At 34.6% G+C, this 23,943-nt stretch overlaps 1 protein-coding gene across 6 annotated transcripts in view; it reads right to left on the bottom strand.

The window, feature by feature from the left end:
- The window catches only part of SSBP2 (single stranded DNA binding protein 2), a 308,775-nt gene that overhangs the window by 16,904 nt on the left and 267,928 nt on the right, over positions 1 to 23,943 (bottom strand). For 4 of the 6 annotated variants that reach the window (XM_007451713.1, XM_007451714.1, XM_007451717.1 and 1 more), the window contains 5 exons: positions 23,807 to 23,874; positions 18,598 to 18,646; positions 8,479 to 8,514; positions 6,222 to 6,276; positions 2,558 to 2,628 (listed from right to left, as the gene is read on the bottom strand). In XM_007451713.1, coding sequence (XP_007451775.1) covers positions 2,558 to 2,628; positions 6,222 to 6,276; positions 8,479 to 8,514; positions 18,598 to 18,646; positions 23,807 to 23,874 — 279 coding nt within the window. Of the gene's footprint in view, positions 1 to 2,557; positions 2,629 to 6,221; positions 6,277 to 8,478; positions 8,515 to 18,597; positions 18,647 to 23,806; positions 23,899 to 23,943 lie in introns of all 6 variants that reach the window. The other 2 variants (XM_007451715.1, XM_007451712.1) reach the window with 1 other exon arrangement.

Genomic DNA, 23,943 nt, shown 5'->3' with positions numbered 1-23,943 from the left:
CAGAAAGCACATATATTCCAGTGCAAATGAGAAGATAAGTATTCTATGCTATTGACAAATTCTGGTATTGTAAACCAGAGGTGATTCTTAAGAAGCTGCTAAAGGTATTGGCTTATTAATAAGAATAACTGAACATTATATGCCAACATTAACATTTTTCTTAGCAGACAATCTATCTTTGTTCAAATGGACATGATAAATAATTTCATCTTGCAGGTTAAATACACTTAGCTCCTTGGGGATAGCTGAATATAGCTAAGTCTTCTTGGCAGTCTCAACTATGTCAGTTCAGTCACAATTAGGCATTGAATAGCAGTTATATTTAACATTTTTTAAAGTAGTGATATTTCATTTTCAAGTGAAACCTTACATTAGAAGCCTAGTACAACAAAGATGTAAAGAGATGTGCCGTGGTAGAGTTGGTGGTGGAGAGCCCATGACCTGCCCGCTTAGTCTCTCCCTCAACTCCCCGGAATACTTCTAAGGAAACTCAGACCTTAGTTTGAAGACAGGCTATCTATAATTACCTTATGTTTACAGTTAAGATAGATTACTGAAAACACTTGTTCTTAAAATTTCCTATGCCCAAATCATTTCTTCCATGTTGTATGGTGCAGAATACTAAATGTGTTGCGTGTATGTATGTGTATAGATGGGACTGTGGTGATTACTAATCATGTAGGCTTCGGGGGAAGATTGCCGTGAGTGGACACCCTGTGTACCACCGACTCTGTGTGGAAAGAAGATAGCTTTCCATCACCGTGCTCACACAAACCACATGCTTATACATTTTCACAGGATAATGCCAATTCTGTTGCCTAAAATTTTGTTGCTTTAAAACACATGGATGGATTGTGTTTTTTGGGTTTTTTTTTTTCAGTAAACAACTTGGAATATGCATGCCTCTAATGAGAGGTCAAAGAAATTAACTTTGAACTTACTGCTGTTTTTCAGGTTTTTTCAAAAGCATAGTTTAGATCTGGGCTGAGAAACTGGTGCCGGTGAGGCCTGTGAACAGCCTGTGAACCTCCTTGGTTTGGTCCTTTTATCCGGCCCCCACTGCGCTTTAAACAACACTAAGACTATAGGTATTATACTTGAAGCACATAATACTGCAGTCCTAGCCCTCAGCAGGCATTTGCTTTGACTACCTCTGGCTGAAATGAATGACATTTGGAAGAGTGACATATTCAGCTTCTGCTTCTCTTGAATCTCTTATCTCTGTAACAAGTAAGAGAACCAGAATGGAACACACTTGGATGATATCAGTTTAGCTGTCTGCAGAAATGTCTTCAGTACCATATGCTCTTGGTTTCCTCCCTTATTCCCTCCCTTTCAAATATCAAGTTTTAAGATCTGAAATTGCAGTATGAAGAGCTTTTCTACATTTGTGCTGCATTTCTAAAATGAACATTGTTCATGATCATATTCAGTGTTCTTTAAAATCTCTGTGAAAACACCTTTTAGACATTACTGAAAGAAAATTCTTTTTCCTGAAAAAGAATTTATTTGATTATACAAAGGGAATACTGGTAACTGAAGGCAGTGCTGCTGCTAAACAGAAATAATATGTAAGGTTCAAATGTGAACTACGTAAATAAATTTAGATTTATTAGCAGCCATGTTTAAAAAGTAAAATGAAACAGGTGGTTAATTTAAATAATTTTATTTATTTATATAAGCAAAATTATCAATCAAAATCGTCAGTATAAAATTTTAATGAGCTATTTTATATATCTTTTCATATTAAGTCCTCAAAATCCAGGGTGTGTTTCATACCTGCAGCACATCTCAGTCTGGACTAGCCATATTTCAAGTACCATAACATACTGGACAATTTAAAGTTTCCCTTTGCTAGGAAGCTCAATTATAATATTTCATCCCCAGTTTTTGGTATACTTTTGGAAATTCTTTATATGTGTTTTGATTTTTCTTAAATTTGAGCTACCTTTTATTCATATATATATATGTATTAACTGTATTTTCTTATATTTTTTGTTAATATGTAGTCTTATAGATATCATTTTTCTGTACGCGTTCATGGAAAAATCATGACCTATGCTTTATTAAGTACACTCAAATTCTTTCTGTAGAACTGCTTCAGTTCTATATTTAAACTCCAGATTTCAAAAATTTAAAGAAAAACAGGCATATTCAACTTCCTAATTTAGTTTTAAGTTTATCAGGAAAAAAAAAACAACCACCTGAAGAAATTAGTGACGTGTAAAATGAGGTGAACATATGATTACATATTAACTGTCACTTTCAAATAGTCAATATTAATTATTAGGTATTTGAGATAAAATAAGGCTACATATCAACATTTTATAATTAAGTTCTGTTTTACATTTACATAATTATATTGATATGAAATCTCTTGTTATGTATGTTATATATTATGTTTTTTTCCAACCCAGAACATAGAATTTGATTTTTTGATATCCAGTAAGATCCTGTATAATAAAATATAAAGCTTAAACAGTATCAAGGAAAAGGAATGTACTTAGAGTTTGAGTCTTCAAATACATTCCAAAAATTTTAAAAAATGCATAGTTACATTAGGCCTGTTAGGTCCAGGAGGTACTGCATTCATTAAAGTATACATGTTGTCTCCAGAGTTGGTTGAGTCTGAAACAAAATATTACTGAATTAATATCTTTCATTATAATCTACGCCCAAGTCATCACAAAGTAATAATCAAAGATGATCTGGACACTTATGCATATTTATAGCTACAGCACTCGAAATAGTCATTACTAATGTTCAGAAACAAATATCTGTAAGTCATTTTCTGACCCAAAAATTATCATTCTGAGGTTGTAAATTAGGAATATCTACCTAATATATTAGGAATAATCACTTGAATAATTCAGATCAAAAGGAATATTACTTTAAAAGTCTAAAGAGTTACTGTAAATTTTTTCTTCTTTAAAAAACATGATCTCTTTTGATTTCTCTAAGCAATTGATATGTATACACGTAACGGAAATCTCTTAAAATTCAGATTTAGTAGCTTTTTACTTATTATTTCCTTAGGCTTCTTATAGACCAATTTAAAAAATAGTTTATTTAGCTAATAATTAGTAAAAGCTGGTGGAATATCCTGGCTTAGTTCCCACAGAAAGATATTAGAACGAGACTATACAACTGGAATGAAAATTCTCTTGCTTGAAGTAAAAGCCAGCTTCCACTAGTACAACTTTTGATAAAAATCTTTTCATTCATTTTATTTTTGATTCATTATAATAAAAATAACTGTACTGTATATCCACATAAATATATGTAACATTTTACATTTCATGTCTATTAGCTAGTCCTAATTAAGTCTCTGAGTATATGTGTTTATAATGTATAGCCTAGAGTGAAAGGCTTAATCTTTTATATTTAGGAACTATCAATTATAAAATGTGTTTCTATTTTTCCACAATTATATAGTTCTCTTAAATATAATGTTGCAGGCCTCTATTTTGAAAAAGATGTTTTTCAAATGTTTTGTACTGATTCAAGGCAGAAGATAAAACTTATTTGCTTCCTCATGGCAATAACCACAGAGTGAGAAATGGGCAATTACTTTTCCTCTTGTTTTGTGACTATTAGACATTAATTTATTATTTTAGAGTAGGTTAGATGCCATTTATACTTTGTTTGTAAACAGTGATCCATAAACCTAAATATTATTTTTTATTTCTAGATTAATACATCATATTGTTGAGAAAGTTGAAATGCCCACCTCTGGTTGACCTGTTTGTTTATACTAAGTAAGCTCCTAATCTACTTTTGTGGCCTTAACTATTTTTACATCCTTATGTACACTATACTCCTGTCAACCCAGGCTACTTGTTCTTTCTTGCATATAATCATCCTTTTCCATCACCTTATTTTTGTTCTTTCTTCCTCTGAGCATCTTCTCTACACAATCTCTGCTTACTGAAATTATACTCTCACTATTCAAGGCCCATTGCCAGTGCTACCTCTTCCATGAAGTTTTCCCCTGATACTTAAAAGTATGTGAGTGCTCCTCTACCACTGAATTCTGCTTTGCATTATAGTTAATATTTTGTCTTATTTTTCCCTCCTGCTTCAAACTAGGTTATAATTTCTTTGAGAGGAGGAAAGGGACCATATCTTACTCATGTTGTGTACTATAAGTAATAAATATCTACTAACTTAGATTCAATTCATGGCATAAACTCTATCCCATAAAAATGTATCTTTCAGAAAAGGTGGAATTGTTTTTTAAACATAGGAAACCTTCAAATGGTTTTTCACCTTTATTAGCCTTACTAGTTTTACTTACTAATTTTAGCAATTAATTTGAAAGGAAAATGGGCTGTATATTTAAAAATATGCAGAAAGAAAACTTTATTGCTTTTAAGACCAATCAAATATAACTGCATCTGAAATGAAAAAACATTGAGTGAATAAGGTTGGTATTTTTTAGAAAATGTCTGATTTATTTTTATATACAAAAAAACTTTACAATAGATATTCTGGCACCCATTTTTTGGAGAGTGGGGGATATTGGCTTCATATTAGAGGACTGACTGTGATAAAGGATGAGTACATAAAAGAATAGGCAGAAAAGCTAGCAAGATATACTGGTGGCAATTTCTGGCTTGAAAGGAAGAAGTGATCAGATTACTTATCACCTGAAAAGTTTAGTGTTACTCCAAAAACTTTGAGTATGTAGTGAAGTATTTATTTAATCACATGCTACCTTCATAAATTAAACCTTAACTTCACCAAAAGGATTGCAAATGTGGCCAAGATGTTCAATTCATATACTTCTATCTTCAATGAATTTTGTTTCACTTCACTGAAGATGTTCTGAGGACAGAGATCCATGAAATATTTATGATATATTCCAAAGAGTTAGTGAGGCAAAGTAAAATTTTGAATTAATCATCAAATTTATGCTTTTTCTAAATTAAAGATTCAAAACTTAAAAATATTGATTGGTATGATTAATGATATTTAATTTCACACTTCTGTGTATCTTAGATTTCAACAAATTCGTAAGAACATACGAATTTAACAGTGCAACATAATAAAAAATTTTTTCTAATTATAAAAATTTCCCACATATTTCATTACCCAGAAGTTAAAACTGACAAAGTCTTAGTCTATTTCTTTGTTATCTACTTTTTAGATTTCAGGGTAATATATTTTAGTTTTTTTGGCCATGCCGTGCGGCTTCCGGGATCTCAGTTCCCAAACCAGGGATCAAACCCATGCTCTCTACAGTGGAAGCACGGAGTCTTAACCACTGGACCATCAGGGAAGTCCCAGATTTCAGGGTAATATATTTTAAAATAACACTGTGATCATATTGTATTAAATCATGAACACTTATTTCTTTGATAATACTTTTAATGGCTACGTTTTAGTCCATAAAACATTAATTTAAGAATATCACTAAAATTGGATTAGGCATGAAGGTTGTTTCTATTATTTTGCTACTGGCTATAACAAATGAGCATCATTCTACATGATTCTTGGATTGTACCTCCAATCATTTCTAGTAGTAGGATTATAGTGTCACGTGGTATGAGCTTTTTCATGGCTCTTGCTACATGTTGCCAGGAGCTTTCTAGGAGGGCTGTGCTACCATCAGAGGCCTCAAGACACATTTAATAGTTTGTATTAAAGTCTCAAAGGAAAGAGATATTTAAAATAACTACATGATTCCAGGAATATTAAAGTATTATGGTTTAAAAGGTTAAAAAACTTTCCCCACTACATAGTGGGTTAGCTAACTAATAAATACCTATAGACGTGTAGGATAAATGATATTGTGAGCACGTCCACATCTATCTTAGATGCTAGATATGGTGGGTCTGATTTGCTGTATTAAACCTAATGGATCCATGTATTTCATGTGTTACTTATGCAGAATTTTTCTTAAGTTGTGAGGTTTGGATCTTTTCCACAGTCTCAAGCAAACTTTTAGTCAGATAAATTATTGGGCAATTCATACAGATCAACACAGTTTTCATTCTGATTAAATCTATTATGTACACAACAGGAGTTTTCTAAATGCTTAAAGTAACTGGACAATAGTTACTTAAGAACACTATTTCTTCCTACTTGCTACCTCTACTCAACTTGTGAAACCACCAATGAGGTAAAGAATACTACTAACTTTCTTTCATAACAATTTCTGTATTTTGTGATTTTACTCTAAGAATCAAATGCCCACGTGGCTAGTTCGATTACAATACCTGCTGGACTAGGCATGATGGGTGTTCCTGGTGGCCCTCCACCTCCTGGAGGACCCTAAATAATTACACAAAATTTCAGTAAAAATAAGGCATGGTATTAAACAATATAAGGAAAAACAGAAGTTAGACTTTATAATAATCCAGTTTGAAAACAGCAGAGGAAATACATTTTCTCCAAAATTTATTTTCTTTGAATGCACACTCATTTCAATGTTATGCAAAATATAATTTAGCTTAAATATGTTGAGATTGTTTTGACAAGTTTCCAAAAACAATGAGCCTGTAACGCTGATTTATGATTCATGGCTTAATGACATCAGGTATAAGGAGGTTAAGGAGAAACCATTTAATAAGGCCTTTACAAATCCCATACAATAGAAATCATTCATGTGTATCTGTGATTTAGCTTACTGTAATTTTCTTACATTTTGTATCACTGGTTTTTATAGGCAACTGAAAATCAAAAGATATTCATATGTTTAAAAAAATACATTGATGCTGTTTCTTCTGCCAGCATCAACTGCAACACTTCTGATGCACTGTACCTTCAGCTATCACATCACCTAGAAATGAGAGGTAATGCTGACTGATGTGAGGGTTTCTAAGGCTGTAGGTACACAATCAGTTTGAAATGGATGTTAGGTGACTCAAATTAATTCAGTTATTTCATGCAACCAAAATGGATAATTCAGGCAATGAGTTTTAGAATGTTCAGACTTACAGTAGTCAGATTAACTATTAAGTGGCTAAATTTTTGCTTCGTTTGGAGTGCACAGACATAGCCCACTAATTATTTCAAATAATATATGTATTGCTATTTATTAAACAGCTTAAATTTACTTTCAATCAAGTCTGTAATTTCATAAAACTATATATATCAAGCTTATTTTTAATTGACTTTAAGAAAAAATAGGTTTTACTCAAACTTTTGCCCTGTTGTGGCCTCTCCTGTTGCGGAGCACAGGCGCCGGACGCGCAGGCTCAGTGGCCATGGCTCACAGGCCCAGCTGCTCCGCGGCATGTGGGATCTTCCTGGACCGGGGCACGAACCCACGTCCCCTGCATCGGCAGGCGGACTCTCAACCACTGCGCCACCAGGGAAGCCTTACTCAAACTTTTTTACTTTCATAGAGATTGTGCAAAAAGTTAGACTTGCTTAGCTTGCATAGCTTAAAGGAATACTGAGCACTAAGTTCACAGGTCCAAAACAGCGTGTGCTTTTCGCTATGCTCACAGAACACTGTTTCCATGGAGGGTAAAATGCGCGTTGATCTTCTTCCTAAGTACTCCTTTTTTCCTACTCTGCTTAACCACCACCTCTGAAAAGTTCTTTAGGAAAGATTTTTCTTTTTACCGTTTTACCCTTGCTACTCTGTTAGGCATTTCCCTCTAAATATTATAAACAAATTATCTTTTATGATGGCCTTGAGATACAGCAAGGATTATAATGTGATGATGGTTAAAAGGTCATTTGCAAGTTCAAGAGGTCATGTAAAACCTGCTAATTTGACAAATGTAAATAATTGGAAACTTTTAACATGTACTAAGTGATAAGAAGAAGAGTAAGTGGTCTCGGTTTCTAAGAATTAAAACTAGCCCTCCGGGCTTCCCTGGTGGCGCAGTAGTTGAGAGTCCGCCTGCCGATGCAGGGGACACGGGTTCGTGCCCCGGTCTGGGAGGATCCCACGTGCCGCGTGAGCCATGGCCGTTGGGCCTACGCGTCCGGATCCTGTGCTCCGCTATGGGAGAGGCCACAACAGTGAGAGGCCCGCGTACCGCAAAAAAAAAGAATAATAATAAAATAAAATAAAACTAGCCCTCCTCCCCCAAATTACTAGTCATTATTCTGCTATCTAATTCTCTTTGTGATTGGGAGAAAGTTTAATGTCTTCTTAGACTTTGTGTATGGCAAGTGGGGTGGGGAGGGAGTGTAGGTTATTCTGAAGAACTGCAAATTCAAGCATATCATTACATAACTGGGATGGCTTTCTTCATGATTGGACAGTGTCTTGCAGTGGTTGACAGAAACATATGCTGAAGTAAAACACAGTACTCAGGGCAATTTTGGCCAGATTGATAACTGTTTCACTAATGAACATCAACACTGAGGTTGGCAGACGAAACAACTCAATACAAATCAGATGTTCATTTCTTGGCCAACACACAGGGGCTCTTCTTAACATCTGGACAACTATTTCATTGCCCAAATAGAACATAACATCAATTCTTATGAGCAAACAAACCCAAATGTACTTACTACATAATTCCCAGGAGATGCTGAGGAGTATGGTATCTGGAACATGAACAGGACAAAAAATATACATATTTTGATTCATGTGGCAGTATGGAGACTGACCTAAAATGAATCTATTTTCTAACTTTTGTCAAGGTTTAAAATTTATCACAAAGGATAAAGGCATTTATATATGTCTGAGTGCTAGAAAACTGAATAAAATGCAGAATTATCTTGATTTACAAAAAAGAGAGGATTTTAGTCAAGAGAAATTTAGATAGAATTACAGCTTCAAGTTATATTGATTTCAGGGCAGTTGTACTCACTGCTTGATACAATGACACTTATTTTGTAATTAAAAAGATATATATTTGTGCAGCTAAAAACCAGAAACCAGAATTTTTCAAATTAGTAGCCCTTACAGATGCAATTTCTAATTTATGTGCATTCTGGGATACATTATTTTTTTTAAAGACAGGTTTCAGGCTACTATATTCATGCAGTAGTCAATATTTGATATATAAACCTCATTTTCTCCCCCTTTCCTTTCTAATTAGCTTCTAGAAAACAATATAATGAATGCAAAAGATTTTGTTAATGTAAGTCTCTGAAGACTACTAATTTGTGGGGATCAGATATGGGTAACATACTCCCTCTTTTCCTTCAAATCAAGCTCCTAACTAAGCTCTTTTCTAGAGATTAGAAGGTATTAATACGACATTGCTATGATAATTTAAGAAATGAAAACTGGAAAACATATATTTAAAAATAACCCCTTAACTGTGGATATTAATAGAGAAGTTAAATCCAAATATTCTTTTTTCACACAAGCTCACTAGCTTACATCCTTCTGCACATCCAGAAGAGATATTTTTGCCTTATTCTGAAAAAAGCCAGTAAATTACTGTCTTCTTGGAGTAGGACAGCCAGGGCCAAAATAGGACCTTAAGAGTGGTGAAAAGATTATAATGCCTGTATCTAAATGTTCCCTCCACCCCAACTCCTTCCTGATAATTAAACATGAATAACATGAAATAATAAAGTAAGCAGAAAGAAATACAACAAAGTTATGGTTTTCCTTTGATTTTAATATTGAGTTATTTGAAAGCTCTCTCCTCATTGTTTGGTGTCCTTGCTTTGCCTTAAGCACAGACCACAGGTGTCTGTGCCTCTGGTTGGTCCACCTACGGGGAACTCAGCACTGCAGGTGGCCGTTACCGGAGTGTCCAGTATCACTAGTGATAACAATCACTTCTATGAGTATGCGGATCCCTATGGCAGTAGACATTTACTCGACTTGGTGAATGAATATAGCTTTGCTCTCTAGGGTCCTCTGCAGTTCATGATCTACTATCCATCCTCTGCTTATTATTTTAAACATGTGCACCTGCCCTCTCCAAATCACCAATTTATCTGTTGGCTCCAGTTTTCATCTCCTTACAGCTTTAGCACCTGGTTCATGTTCTTCTGCTTCTATTGCCTACCGTCATCCTTAAGCAACTTCAAGATATGATCTAACCACTCTTTAGATCTTTGGAATTTACACTCACTGCCTTTCCTTTCCTTTCCAATATACCCCCCTTTTCCATTTCTGAGCACGAATACATCCTAAAAGGTTTTGCACAGAGATCTAAACAACTTTCCTAACTGACATTTTTCTTGCTCCTCATGGCACTCACAAATAACATTCTATATTCCAATCAGAATCTTATCCCATCACAATTCCTCTTTAATTTTGGCTTACACTCACTGTTTCTACCTCATAGTCTTTGTTGCCCTCATTAAGAGAAAGGAGGATTTGGGCTCCTTCCTCTAGCACTTTATGGAACCTGCATTCTTGTAAATTACATCAGCATCTGCCAGCCTAGCCTGAGAAACAAAATAGGACAATGTAGGTAGAAGTACTGTGTGGGTATAGAAGACGTATTTGAGCTGGGCTGCTAGGACTTAGAGAGGGTGGGGGTCCACTAGAAAGACAGAAGGATCAGCATTTGAAAAAGAAATGTGAAAGTACACAGTTTACTAGGGAAATGGTATATGTAATTTTACACAGTTGCTGCAGTGTGGGATGTATAGGGGATTGTGGTAAATGGTGAGGCTATATGGTTAGACTGAATTTATGCTGTTGGAAATAGGGAGTCACAGGCTTTAGAGAGACATGTTCAAGTTTATGTTTTAGTAAGATAACTCTAGAGGCATTATGGAACATGGATGCAATTTAGGAGACCATTGCAAAAAGTCTAGGCAAGAGATGGTAAAAAGTGTTCTAGGCAGGGCTGATTAAGATAAGTAGGAGTAAGAGAATTTGACAGACTTTTCACAGATGGACTCCGCAGGGCTTGATGACAAACTGGGTGTGGTGGACAAGGGAAGGGAGAAGTTAAGGTGATTCTGAGGTTTCCAACTTGCTGACTGGGTGGATGATGGTGCTACTAATTTATATATAGGGAATTTAGGAAGTGGGGGACAAGTTTGGGGAACACCTGACATGTTGTATTGGAAAGCACTAATAGACACTAATAGCACTAACAGATATTTGGAAACAGAGGTCTAGAATTCATTTGAGTTCAGGACTAGAGATAAAGCTTCAATTGAATAAATTTCCATTTTGTGCTGGGCCGAGACTTTAATCTAGGATTTGATTAGGTTTAGTGACAGTTGAAAATGTTAAAATGAAAAAAAAAAGCCCAAGATTGGAATTAAAGAACGTTACTAGTTAAGAAAGGATGGATAATGTGACTGGAGGAAAATCAGGAGAAAATATAAAAAGTCAAGCAAGTTAGACTTTCAAGAAGCGAGGAGTAGGGGCAGCTTGGCTAGGAAATGCCTAAACTGGGCTTGTTTTTGAGCTCTGTCAGGCTCAAGTCTTTCAACCTTTCTGTGACACACCTAAGAATAAATAATAAAAAGGAATATGCTAGTACAAATATGGAAAAAAAATTATTTAAATGAGGAAAAGAAATGAAGAGACATTTAAACAAAACCAAGGTATCAAATATTTCAAAGGTCAGGTATGATGAGGACAGAAAATAAGTCATTATTTTTGGTTGGTAAGTAGAAGGTCACTAGTAACCTTCAGAATAGTACTTTTCAAGGGAATTGAAACGGTTGAGAAGTCAATTCAATCAATCTTCGTCCATCACCTGTTATATTTCAGGCACTGCACTACCACATAGTAATGAAACGGAAAAGAGGATCAAGGAATTCACTGGCCAGGAGAATGGTGGTGAGGGATTCAACGTGTGAGAGACACTGGATGGTGGTTTGAGACTGAGGAAGGGTTGAGAGAAGTTTTCTATCAGTTGCCCCCTCCCAACTCTAGAGGAGTGAAAGACTGGGGGTTTTAAGGTTGTCTTGGGATTTTGTTCATTGGCACAGTGTTAGGGAAAGTTCCAGCCAATGGAAAGGGATTGATGAAAACTCCTTTAGAAAATGAATGAGCAAGATACGTAGAGACATCAAGACATGGAATAAAGAGAACAGATAAAACAGTTAGCGTTGAGAAGAACATTTCTAAGACAAGCGGAAAGAAAAACGATTAAAGGTCTCATAATATTGGAGGTAAGGGTAGAATTTGAAGAAATTTGAGTCTAATGGTGTTTCGTTTTTTTTCCTCTATAAAATACGAGACAAGTTTAGCTAATAGAGAAGGGGCCAAAGATAAGAAGTGCAGGAAAGGCAGGCGACTAAAGAGTTAAAAAAAATTGCTGGTCACACATCAGTGAGGACTCCGCAGAGGTTGAAGGTTATAGGTTTAAATTATAACACATTGTTATATGTTCAAAGACTTGAAATCACCTTCAACTTCTTCACTTTCTTTATCCTCAAATCCAACAAGTCACCAGGTATTTTTGATTCTATGTAAGACATTTATCTCAGCCATCCTTTCTCCACTGCTTTTACCTTAGGCTCTGACAACATTTTATAAGGTCTGTTACTATACTCTCCTAATATTGTTTCCCTATGTATCCATTTTATATACTATCTTCCTAAAACACAGCTCTGTTCCACATAGATGATAATTACAGATTTCTCAGCATTCAGAGCCCTGAACACATCATGGTCCCATTTTTCTTTTTCCAGCTTTGCCTTTCAAATCTATGTTCCCAGCCACTAAGAATCTAATAATTTTTTCTCACACATTGCCTGCATTTCCCTTTCTCTTTACTTTTGTCCAGGCCTTTCTCCACCTCCAGTGGCCAGATTCTTCCTAATGTAATTAATCTCCTCCCTCCACCCCTCTCCCATATGCTACACAAAATAACCATTAATATGAAATGAAAGATGAAAATGCAGATGCAGAAGACAGAGAGGTAGAAGATCAGAATCATAGAACATGAATCTCTTATTTGACAGATGATAAAATTAAGGGCCATATGTATTGTCTGGTTAAGCTAGACAGAAAATTCATGAGCTGTGACAACAATCCAAATATTCTGAAATATTCTGACTCCTAATATCCATGACTGGTGCCGTGGTAGGGGGAACAGCAGAATAACTGGAAGCTTTTTGGCTTCGTTAAAAAAATGATTAGCTAAGTAGCTTTCGTCAACTGTGAATTTCAAAGCTACCTTAAAAGCACTGAAATTCAGTTCACCAGAAATCGCAAGGGGAACATTATCTGTGTCAGTGTAAAGTTGAAAATATTCTATTATTTTGTAACGCTCTTTTAAAAAAATGAGCATCTGTTTGTACAGGGCAGAGCCTATTTGGAGTAAAATGTTTGTATTTCTCTTAGGCTTAATCATTGTAGTAGATCCTCATTTTTCCTTAAAGGGTTTTTCTCTTCTATCTGTCCAGCTAGTGAGTTGATGAATACAATGCTATACTGAATGTTTGTTCTTTCTGCCTATCCCCTCTTTTGCCAACAATTCCTTGAATTCTCTTTGAACCATACCTCCCTTATTTTTCCATGTGGCTCTGGTGGGGCTCAGGAAGTGGGTGTGTGACCTAGGCCTGGCCGATAGAGCATTGTACATAACTGGCTCATGAATGAGTCTATGTACCCAAGCTAAGTGAATCCAGTTCAGTTAGTTATTCCCAATACCTGTGCTTAACTGATAGAGTTGCACTCTTTTGTACTCAACAGGGAGCTGTGAGGATATAAATCTGGTGCTTCACAGGGCCTTCTTGCCAGATGAGTGGAACAAAGGTAAGCAATGAATAGAGGCAGGGTCTGATGATGTTATTTGAATACTTGGAACCAAATGTACCCCAAAGCAAATTTATATCTGCACTTTTCAGATACATGATCCAGTAATATTCTCTTTCAATATGAGCCTAGTTTGGTTAGTTTTCTATACCTTGTAATCAAAAGTGTCTACAGACAAAGCTAATTAAGATATTTTTGATAAAAGTGCTTGCTACTTAATGATTAGAACTTGCTTTATAGTTCAACCCAAATGCACAGTTCTTTGTGAAAAACATAAAAAAGAAAAAAATGGTTGGTAGACTTGTAAATAAGCTTCCAAGTAAGAATCTGAGGCCAGTACTGTAATGCTCAGAGTGAAGGAAGTTAAAAGTAAAAAATCATACTCTTATTTTGAATTAAAAACATAAATTTGTCCTTAAAAATGTTTCTCCTGCTGCCATGCAAAACAGTGCCAAAAACATTTTTGATCAAAACACTTGTATATGACAAAACTATGTAAAGATAAAGATTAAGCAGATAAATAAATGTATTGTGGATAACGGTTGGTAGATTTCTCACTTTCAGAGAAGTGAAGTATAAACCTGGAAAGCAGAAAGTCTAGAGTGAACTCTGTTGTACTGAATTGAAGTTGAAGCACCAGTGTGCACTCACGGGGTTTTTAAAAAATTTTATTGGATTACAGTTGATTTACAGTGTTGTGTTAGTTTCAGGTGTACAGCAAAGTGATTCAGTTATACATATACATAGATTCATTCTTTTTCAGATTCTTTTCTGATACAGGTTATCACAGAATATTGAGTAGAGTTCCCTGTGCTATACAGTAGATCCTTGTTGATTATCCATTTTATATATAGTAGTGTGTATATTTTAATCCCAAGCTCCTGATTTATCCCTCCCCTCCACGTTTCCCCTTTGGTAACCATAAGTTTGTTTTCGATATCCGTGAGTCTGTTTCTGTTTGTAAATAAGTTCATTTGTATTATTTTTAAAAAATCAGATTCCACATATGAGTTATATCATGTGATATTTGTCTTTGTCTGACTTACTTCACTTAGTATGATAATCTCTAGGTCCATCCATGTTGCTGCAAATGGCATTATTTCATTCTTTTTTATGGCTGAGTAATATTCCATTATATATATGTACCACATCTTCTTTTATCCATTCATCTGTTGATGGACCATTTAGGTTGCTTCCATGTCTTGGCTATTATAAATAGTGCTGCAGTGTGCACTCATGGTTTTAATATGTAGAGATACAGAAAGATACAGATGTGTGTGGGTGTGTGTATATACATACATCTGTATCCTAGTTCTGTTGGTTGAGAGGGTTAGAAGCTAGATCACTCCAATGGGTTCTAAATACCACTCTCCACTAAAAGGAACCAGGGACCCTTAAAAAATGGCTGTTTCCAAGGCTAAGGCTGGGAAAATATGAGCTTCAAAATGCTCAAAGAGGGCTTCCCTGGTGGCGCAGTGGTTGAGAGTCTGCCTGCCGATGCAGGGGACACGGGTTTGTGCCCCGGTCGGGGAAGATCCCACGTGCCGCGGAGCGGCTGGGCCCGTGAGCCATGGCCGCTGAGCCTGCGCGTCCGGAGAGGGAGAGGCCACAACAGTGAGAGGCCCACATACCGCAAAAAAAAAAAAAACAAAAAAAAAAAACCCAAAAAACAAAATGCTCAAAGAATAATGGGGTCATGTCAAAAGGACAAATGATCCAACCTGAAAGGGTTTTAACTGGACAAATCTGAAATGATTTTAGTATTAAAAAAACCTATTGGACAAGGTAAGAATCCACGAGTACACTGGATTACATGAATGATTGGAGAAGAAAGAAAATCTCTTATAGTAGAAAGTCATCTAATAAGTGGAGAAGGAAAGACAGAATTAGAAAATAGACATTTGGCAACCAACATAGCAAAAAAACGATTCAGGCAAGATTCATCAATGGATACTAAAAGTAGCAGATTAAAGTACGATCTTTATGGTAGTGTCAAAGTATGTCTTCACAGGTTGAAAATTACAAAGGGAGAAATAGTAATTTAACAAGCTAGGAGAAACCTAACAAGCATCATCTAACTAAGTGATCAAAGTTAACATCACAAGTAATAGATAAATCACCATCATATGCCCCCTGAAATGATGCACTGAGCAAAACACAAAATTACTTCTGTGGATTCCTGCCAAATATATATAACATGAATCTAATCATGAGGAAGCATCAGCCAAGACCAACTTATGGGACATTCTACAAAATAACTGGCTTGCAGTCAACAAAACTCCAAGTTTACGAAAGACAAAAGTTAAGGGGCCTGTTCCAGGTTAAAGGAGACAAAGAGACATGACAGATGAGTGCAGCAAGTGAACTGGGATTTTCTTTTGTTACAAAGGATATTTTTGGGGCAACTGGTGAAATCAAAATAAGGTTTACAGCTTTGAAAATGGATTACATCAATATTAATTTTAAAATTTTGATCCTTATACTATGGTTATGAAAGATGTCCTTGTTTTTAGGAAACACAAAGTATTTAAAAGAAAAAAAGTATATAAAACATATTTGGAAACAGCAAAAACAAAACAACCAGCCACTTTAATGTGCTGCTCTGAGGAGCCAGATGAAAATGAAAAGTATTTGTAATTTTAAATACGGACAAAAAGTCCAAAGAACTTGGAATTCAAAATAATACAGATAAATTGTCACTACAACATAATCAATGGTGTTTAGGGGAAAAGAATCTCTCTTTAATACTTTTGCTTTGTTTCATGTAAGCCTTATGTTTTTGCTAGAAAGTCATCAGTTGTCTTTAGTTTTTTTCTTCTCATAATCTATCATATTCAGAGGAATGGTTTTCCTTTCTGTGCTCAGGATGATGACTCCTTTCTTTTTCCAAAGAGAAAAGTATAGGTGTTCCTTCACAACTTTTCCCTATTCAAATTCTTTGGGGGGAAGTGTACCCATATGTGGTATATATTAACAGAAGGGACTGCTTTCAACTTGATTACGTGCCTACATGTGTGCTGGCCAAATGCCCATTTCACAGTGGTTGTTCAGTAGTTTGAACAGTTCAGCTCCTTCCCTAATGCCTAGTGTTTCTCAGGGTCTAAAATAATGCAGAGCTGCTGCCCTGATACAGTACATTCTCCTATTCACGTGCTCGGCTCCGTGAAATCCCCAAGAGTTGTTTAGGTATGTAAAAACTAAAAATGATCAGAAAGCATAACTCTCTCCTCATCTCTGCCTCTATCTAATACTCTTCACTTGGATAACATACCCGCTAGGTGCAATGCACCACCTTTAGCATCATATCCTGCCCACCTTCCTTAGTGGCTTTTGGAGGATAGTATCTCCAGATAAGCGTTCAAAAGGAGGTGGGCAGTGGAGGGTATGGCTGGCTGAGCTGGCAGTGACGAAGGAGAGAGGGTCCTCTTGCTTCTAGGCAGGAAGGCTTACTAGTTAAGGTGGGTCGTCGATTGTGCTTTTTAACCCAGTTTCATCAGACATGTAGATAATAGAAATTCTTTCCAGATTCTGACAATAAGAAGATTTGCAGAGTTTTCACTGTTATTAAAAAATTGTTTTTCTGCACCTTTATGGGTATTTTAATGGGGAGTTCAAAGAAAGTATCTTGAGCTGCTAGTTAGATGCCTTTTTAAAGTGAAATCTTGAAATTTGAAAGGCATATATAACAAGAGGCAAATAGAAATGTGAACTAGTCAAAAGCATATAAGCAGACTAAAAGAAATTTGGAGGAGAAAAGATAGTCATATTACAACATAATCAGGTAAAATGGTATCTTAGAAGATTTGTTGAACTTAAATAGTGAACTGAAGACCCAAATGGAAGCAGCAACATCACTCTCTCCACCGCAAACAATATTATTTAATTAGCAACTGTCATAGCTATTGAAACTAAGAGATAGGCAGATAATATAAAGTAAACGTTTTCTCTAAAAATATGAGTTACTTAATTGAGAAGAAAGTGATTTCTGCTTTAGAATAGCAATGGATTTAGGATGATTCTTTCTATACCACCCACACCTCACTTTAAGTTTTCTTTAAGTTTAAATTAACATTAAACATTGAATCAGTTTCATGTTTATTTAGCATTAAGGCCACTGCTAGTCAGTGAAGGTACCTCTGCATATTAGCAAAAGGCATCCCTTCTGGGCAGATAATCCATAGACTTCACAAGTGGAAAACAGCTATATTTCAGCCTCCTTCTGACTCCCTAGACTCAGGCATCTTTGTGCAGTGCACATACTACACAAATGTACAGAGCAGAGCTCTCTCACAGATTGAAGAACTCAAGGTTTCAAAAGTCAAGAAAAAAATCTCCAGGATCATTAAATTTAAAATCATATCAATATTAATTTTAAGATTGAAAGCTTAATTTTTAAACTGTGCCTATATTTGTGACATTAATAAGAGACAAAAATATTAACGCAGTCAAATCATGGCCACAAAACTTGTAAGGAAAATTCCCATGATGTCAGATACATAGATCCAAGTGTAAGGATGGCAGTTTAGCCCACAGGCACAAGGTAAGTAAATGTGTACTTCCTTCTCGGGGCAGTGAGAGAGCAAATAGGTATAACCAGAACAGCAAATATAATAATAATAACTGAGATTAATTTTATTTGGCAACTTAGTAATTATTATAGTTATTTTAGAAGGTGAATTCATTATACAATAAATAAATTTCATGATAAATGTAGGCTACCGTAGAGTATCCTTAAATCACACTACTCCTCTATTTTTGAGGGCCTGGTAATCTACATAGAATCCATGTTTACATTAGACCTTGAAGTGAAAAAAATCACATAATTTCAAAAGTTATACATAGTTTTCTAAAAACATATAAAAATTTATTTTTTGAATGATTTCTTAAAAAAAAAGGTTAATATAACCAATTGCAGGGCTTTCAAAAGCAACAGATTTTTGTTGTTAAATGCTACAAAGTGCAAAGAAAATGAAAAAAATACGTATACTCACTGAGTTGGCATTTGTTGGGTTTGGCCAAGGTCTACCACCACCAGGACCCCTGTAAGACAAAATGACAAATGAAATTTTAACTGATGCTCTGAATGTTTCACAGTAAGCAATAACATCATAAAATACAAACATTTATAATTCAGTTACCATGCAGTTCTAGTCCAGCACTGAAATTACTCTTTATATTTTCACAGCTTTTTTATTTCTAAAATCCAAAACTTTTTTCATTCCCCCAAACAGCTTTCACTGTTTTACAGCTGTTTTAAACAGCTTTATCACTAATTATGAGGTAAATATAAAAGATAATTATGACAATAATACGTGCTGCATGTATCATTCAAAATGAAAATGAAATTTTTTGTAAAATATCATTATACATAAAATGATTGCTCTTAAGCTACAAATGAATAAATGTACATAGTAGGTACCTAAATTTGCCTCCTCTTCAAAAAATTGCATAGAATATCATGTTACTTTATACATCTATATATCAATCTATATTTCAGTGCTAGTGATGATTTGGTTACTATTAAACAAGGGAAACACATTTCTTGTTTTCATAATTGGAGTTCAAGATAGTGGCCAGAGTAAATCTTGGGGAAAAATAGGAGGTAATCTATGCTAATGTATGTCAGTATATTACTTCATGTTAGGGTAAGGGAGAATGTTCCCTATTCTATAGCTTAAAAGGACATAAAGCTTTTAAAACAAAATTCATGCCTAATTAAATTAAAAACATCTCTTGTCCATTTGCTTTTTAGTATTAAGTGTACCTGAATATATACTGCCTGATAAAAAATAGACTACTGTCAGCAGGTCTTCTCTAATTAGAGGCACTCAAAATTCCCCTTTTCCCTCTAATCTCAATGAAAACACTGTGACATTTTTTAATTTAAAAAAAAGTCCCCTGATTCTTATTCTAGCGACCTTAAACCTAAAGTTCTAAATGTTAGATAGAGGCTGTCCAAGTTAGTTATATTACCCATGTTTGCTGGGAATATTTAGAACTGTTCTGGGTGTTATTTTGGGATTCACCAGGAATGTAAACAGCAGGGAAGGGCATGAAAAATTGTGTCCTTAGGCTCTATTAGGATGCCCAAGTGCAAGTCCCCTTTTGACCAGAATGGACTTGGTCAAAGTATCATGCATAGGGAGAAGGTGAGGGGCAGGTGTATTGTCTCTGGAAATAGTTCCTCTCTAGGTTAATGATGACGACTTTACAATTAGTTACTGGAACACTTTGGAAAGGTGATTTTACATAAAGTATTCAGTGTCTTAATGGACAGAAACTGAGGTTAAAGCATAGGATATATGCTGATCAAGTAAAACACTTGACTTGTTTGACGTTAAATAAAACACAGTAAAGAAACTGGAAAATATTTATCTTAAAACAACATAAAAATATACTATATATCCAAATCATGGCAAAAATTTGTATGCAACAACATGCAGACAATCTCATATTTTGAAATATTATGTTTAAACAAGGACTGTATGAATGAGATATTAAATATAAAATGATTTTGTTAGTTAAAAATTTGTTTAATGTTAAATTAATGTGCTAAACTAAATGTTAAAATAATTAAACATTTTACTGAAGTAAATAAATACAAATTAAATAAGATGAAGTTAAATGTTAAATTTATTCTAAGAACCATATAGTACCTTTTATGCAGTTCAATTGTTTGACAAATACTAATCTAATCTCAGATCACCATGTATTTCATATTAAATTACATTTTAATGTAATGGGTTAAATGTTAATTCATTTGAATAAGCTAAATTTCCCCCACCATTACCATTGTGTTTGAAAACATTTTCAGTTTTGCAAATACCGCTAAATAAAGTGAGGGTTATAGTAGTGAGTAGTTCTATTAGAACAACTTCTTAAGTGCGGTAATTCCTACTCCTTTTGAGGGCCATCAGTATTATCAAGAGAGTAATCTACAAACTATAACACAGGCATTATTTTGAATGTACATTTCTACATAAGTATAGTTTGAAGTAGAATCAGGTTAGCCTCATTTAAAAATAAAGAGAAAAATGAAATTTAAAAGAAGTCTTTAATTTTTGGTAAGGGTGTATGGATATGATTAAATCAAAGCAACCATGACTACCAAAGAGAAAAATTCTCTTTTTTTCTATAATTCAGTCATTTCGAGATAATAACCATACAAACTTTATAATTCTATAGGATGTGATTTAGAACAAGAAAGTCTAGATCCTTTGAAATTATTTGTCCTCTTAGTTTCTATAAAATAGCAAGGTATACAAAGTTGAATTAGAACTATTTTAATACTGAATCCTACACTCTTTTGAAATTTGTAAAAATGTAGTTTATTTAGAAATATAGTTTTCTTTAAAAAATAATCTATAATGCATTTGAAAACATTTACATTGTGGCTGTTGTTTGTAAATTCTACTTTAAACTACTGAAATTGATATTAAATTTTTTTTCTAAATATATAATACTAGTTATATAAACATTAAAAGTATACTCTTATTTTAATTTTAGGTGACACTACATATGATTTATCCTGAGTTTGGAGCATGGAAATGTAAAAATCATATCAGAATAACTATTTTCTTTAGAGGTCACCAATACTTTTTTGACAACAAAATTATCAGAATTTTGTCCCAAATGGTTTGGTGTCAATATAAGAGAGAAAGCTGCAGTTACAGACTGTGGTATTTAGTTACTTTAATGACCGGGGTTTGGTATTCTTTACTGTCATTATACTTTGGTGTCAAATAATAAAAAGTGACGAGCTAAAGAAACCTCATCCAGATATGATCCTCCAGTAGATCCCTCCTGATCCCAACACACAAATATCTTAGACTCTTAAAAACACAGCCTAAGGTAACACTATTCTAATGCCTTTTCCTTTAATTTTTAAGTTAGCCAACATGTAAAACAGTGACATGAAGGGAGCCATAATTCCAGTTAGAAATACTTACTTGCCATAATACAGTAAGATTTAGTTTGTTTTAACAATAATGAATTATGAAGTGAATTTCAATAAAATTTATTGAGTACAATGGAGACAATAATATGTTTTATTATTAAATTCACTTTTGCTTTCTTGGGGCCAATATCAATAAGAGAATGAGTCTCTCTGGTTGGACCTTCCATACTTCAGAACTTTCCCTGTTAGAGGGAAATATTTGTGATTTCATTGTCCTTGAATCCTAATTTATAGAAAACTGAAAATGGTATAAGACTCCAAATAACAGTCAACAGTAACAAATAATGGAAGTTTGAGTCTGTAAAGCTTAAAGGCTCTTTAAAAACCAGATATTATATAAATAGTAAAATATTATGTAATAAAAATATTTTAAAATATCTGGGTATATTTAAATGAGAAACCCAAATATGAACAAAAAATATCATTTGAAATTTTCAGCCATACCCTTTTGTTTTGTTTTTTTTGCGGTACACGGGCCTCTCACTGTTGTGGCCTCTCCCGTTGCGGAGCACAGGCTCCGGACGCGCAGGCTCAGCGGCCATGGCTCACGGGCCCAGCCGCTCCACGGCATGTGGGATCCTCCCGGCCCGGGGCACGAACCCGCGTCCCCTGCATCGGCAGGCGGACTCTCAACCACTGCGCCACCAGGGAAGCCCTTCAGCCATACTTTTAGTCTCCATAGTCTAGGGAATTAAATGTACCCTTATGTATCTGTTTAAATGTATGTGAGAAAGGAATGAGACAATTTTAAACAGCTATTTGAGTCTCTCAATAGTCACATGAGAATAACTTTCCTTTATACTAGCAAAACTGCGTTGATCTAAAGTCGACCACATCACTACAAAATGATATTAGATACACTCTTAACATTTAAAGAGAATTTTGGGTTGATCATAGCATTCAAAATGTATACTCCTTACATCTATACATAGTATTCAAAATTATTCTTTAAAAGGCATTCCATTTTAAAGTCAGAATCTTAGGTAGGTAAATTTTATGTGTATCTAAATCCTATTGTTAAGAGTTTCAGCTTTTGATATAAGCACAAGATATCACTCCTTTTTGTAGAAACCATTAATAAGCCTAAACCTTTGAGGAATTTAAGAAAAGTCAGACTTCATGTCTATCCATTTTTACTTTAAAAGTAAGAAGACATGATAGGAAAATTTGACCTACTTTTTCCCCTTGTTCTGTTAGTTTTGAGCCTGGCTGGTATCCACCTATTAACCTATTTTCTATTTTAGGCAAAACTGCTTTCCATGAAAATGGTTCCAGAAACTTAAACAAATCCCTATGTACATCAAAAGAGCTCACCTCAGTATATATTCAATGCTATTAAATGATGGCAGAGTTGTTTAATTTGATAGGGAAGTAACCAAAACATGGACTAATGGGAAATATATTAGAGGAGACTACCCAGAACCCTATATAGAGCTCTTTCATTATTTCTGATAAATTTTCTTTAGGCTACATCATGGAATTGGATCCTCTAATCAATTAATGAAAGTCATTCACAAGTTCTGGGTGTATATGGAACTTTGAGGGCTAGTAAGATAATGAAAAATAAATTAAAATTCCTTAACAAATTGCATTATATTGGCTGATAGAAGCAACTACTCTCTTTGGGCTTGAAAGGCCCTTTCAGTAAAAAAAACAACAAAAAAAAACTGTTAGTTTACTCCCTAAGTATATTTTGAATTTTCAAAAGAAAGTATACTATGGAAAGTTCTTTAACAAAGAAGAAACTACCAGAGAGACTTCTTCCTGGGTTAACAATGGTCCCAACAAAGCAAAAGTAAAGACATATATATATATTTATAAGAATTTAAAACTCATAGGAATCACGTTATATGTGTTAAAATGAACGATATTCCATCGTCTACTGTAAAGTCAAGTCATGGTCCTGGCGTCATCATCTCTTCATACTTTTGTATGGACGACATAAATATTATGTGCTTATTTATAAAAGACTCATTTTTATGATAAACATGAAAATCAGGCTAAAAGTTGACATTTGTGGCATTTGAAAATGGAAAAAAATTATGGGTTGCAAGGGAAGGAAGAAAAACATGGAGAGTATGTTGTGAAAATGAAGCAAATGCTACAGCTCATGTTCAGTTCATTTATACTACAGTTTCATTTTATACTACAGAGAAATTGAGCTTAAATTGTGTTACAAATTGGTGTGACTTTAGAAGACAGAAAAGAGAACACTTTACAGGATAATATAGCATTTTGCTTACATGTTCATTCCAGGCATTCCAGGGCCACCTAAAGCATTCAGTGGGGGTCTCATTGCACCTCCATAGTTCTGTAATGATAACCAAGGGTCAGACTACCACAAAACAAAAAAACAAAACCAAAGAGGAGGGGGGAAAGA

The sequence above is a fragment of the Lipotes vexillifer genome, unplaced genomic scaffold (genome assembly GCF_000442215.2).
Source record: "Lipotes vexillifer unplaced genomic scaffold, Lipotes_vexillifer_v1.1 scaffold740, whole genome shotgun sequence".
Classification (NCBI taxonomy): domain Eukaryota; kingdom Metazoa; phylum Chordata; class Mammalia; order Artiodactyla; family Lipotidae; genus Lipotes; species Lipotes vexillifer.
The sequence above is the reverse complement of the archived record's forward strand: the minus strand, read 5'-3'. Positions and strand labels throughout refer to the sequence as shown.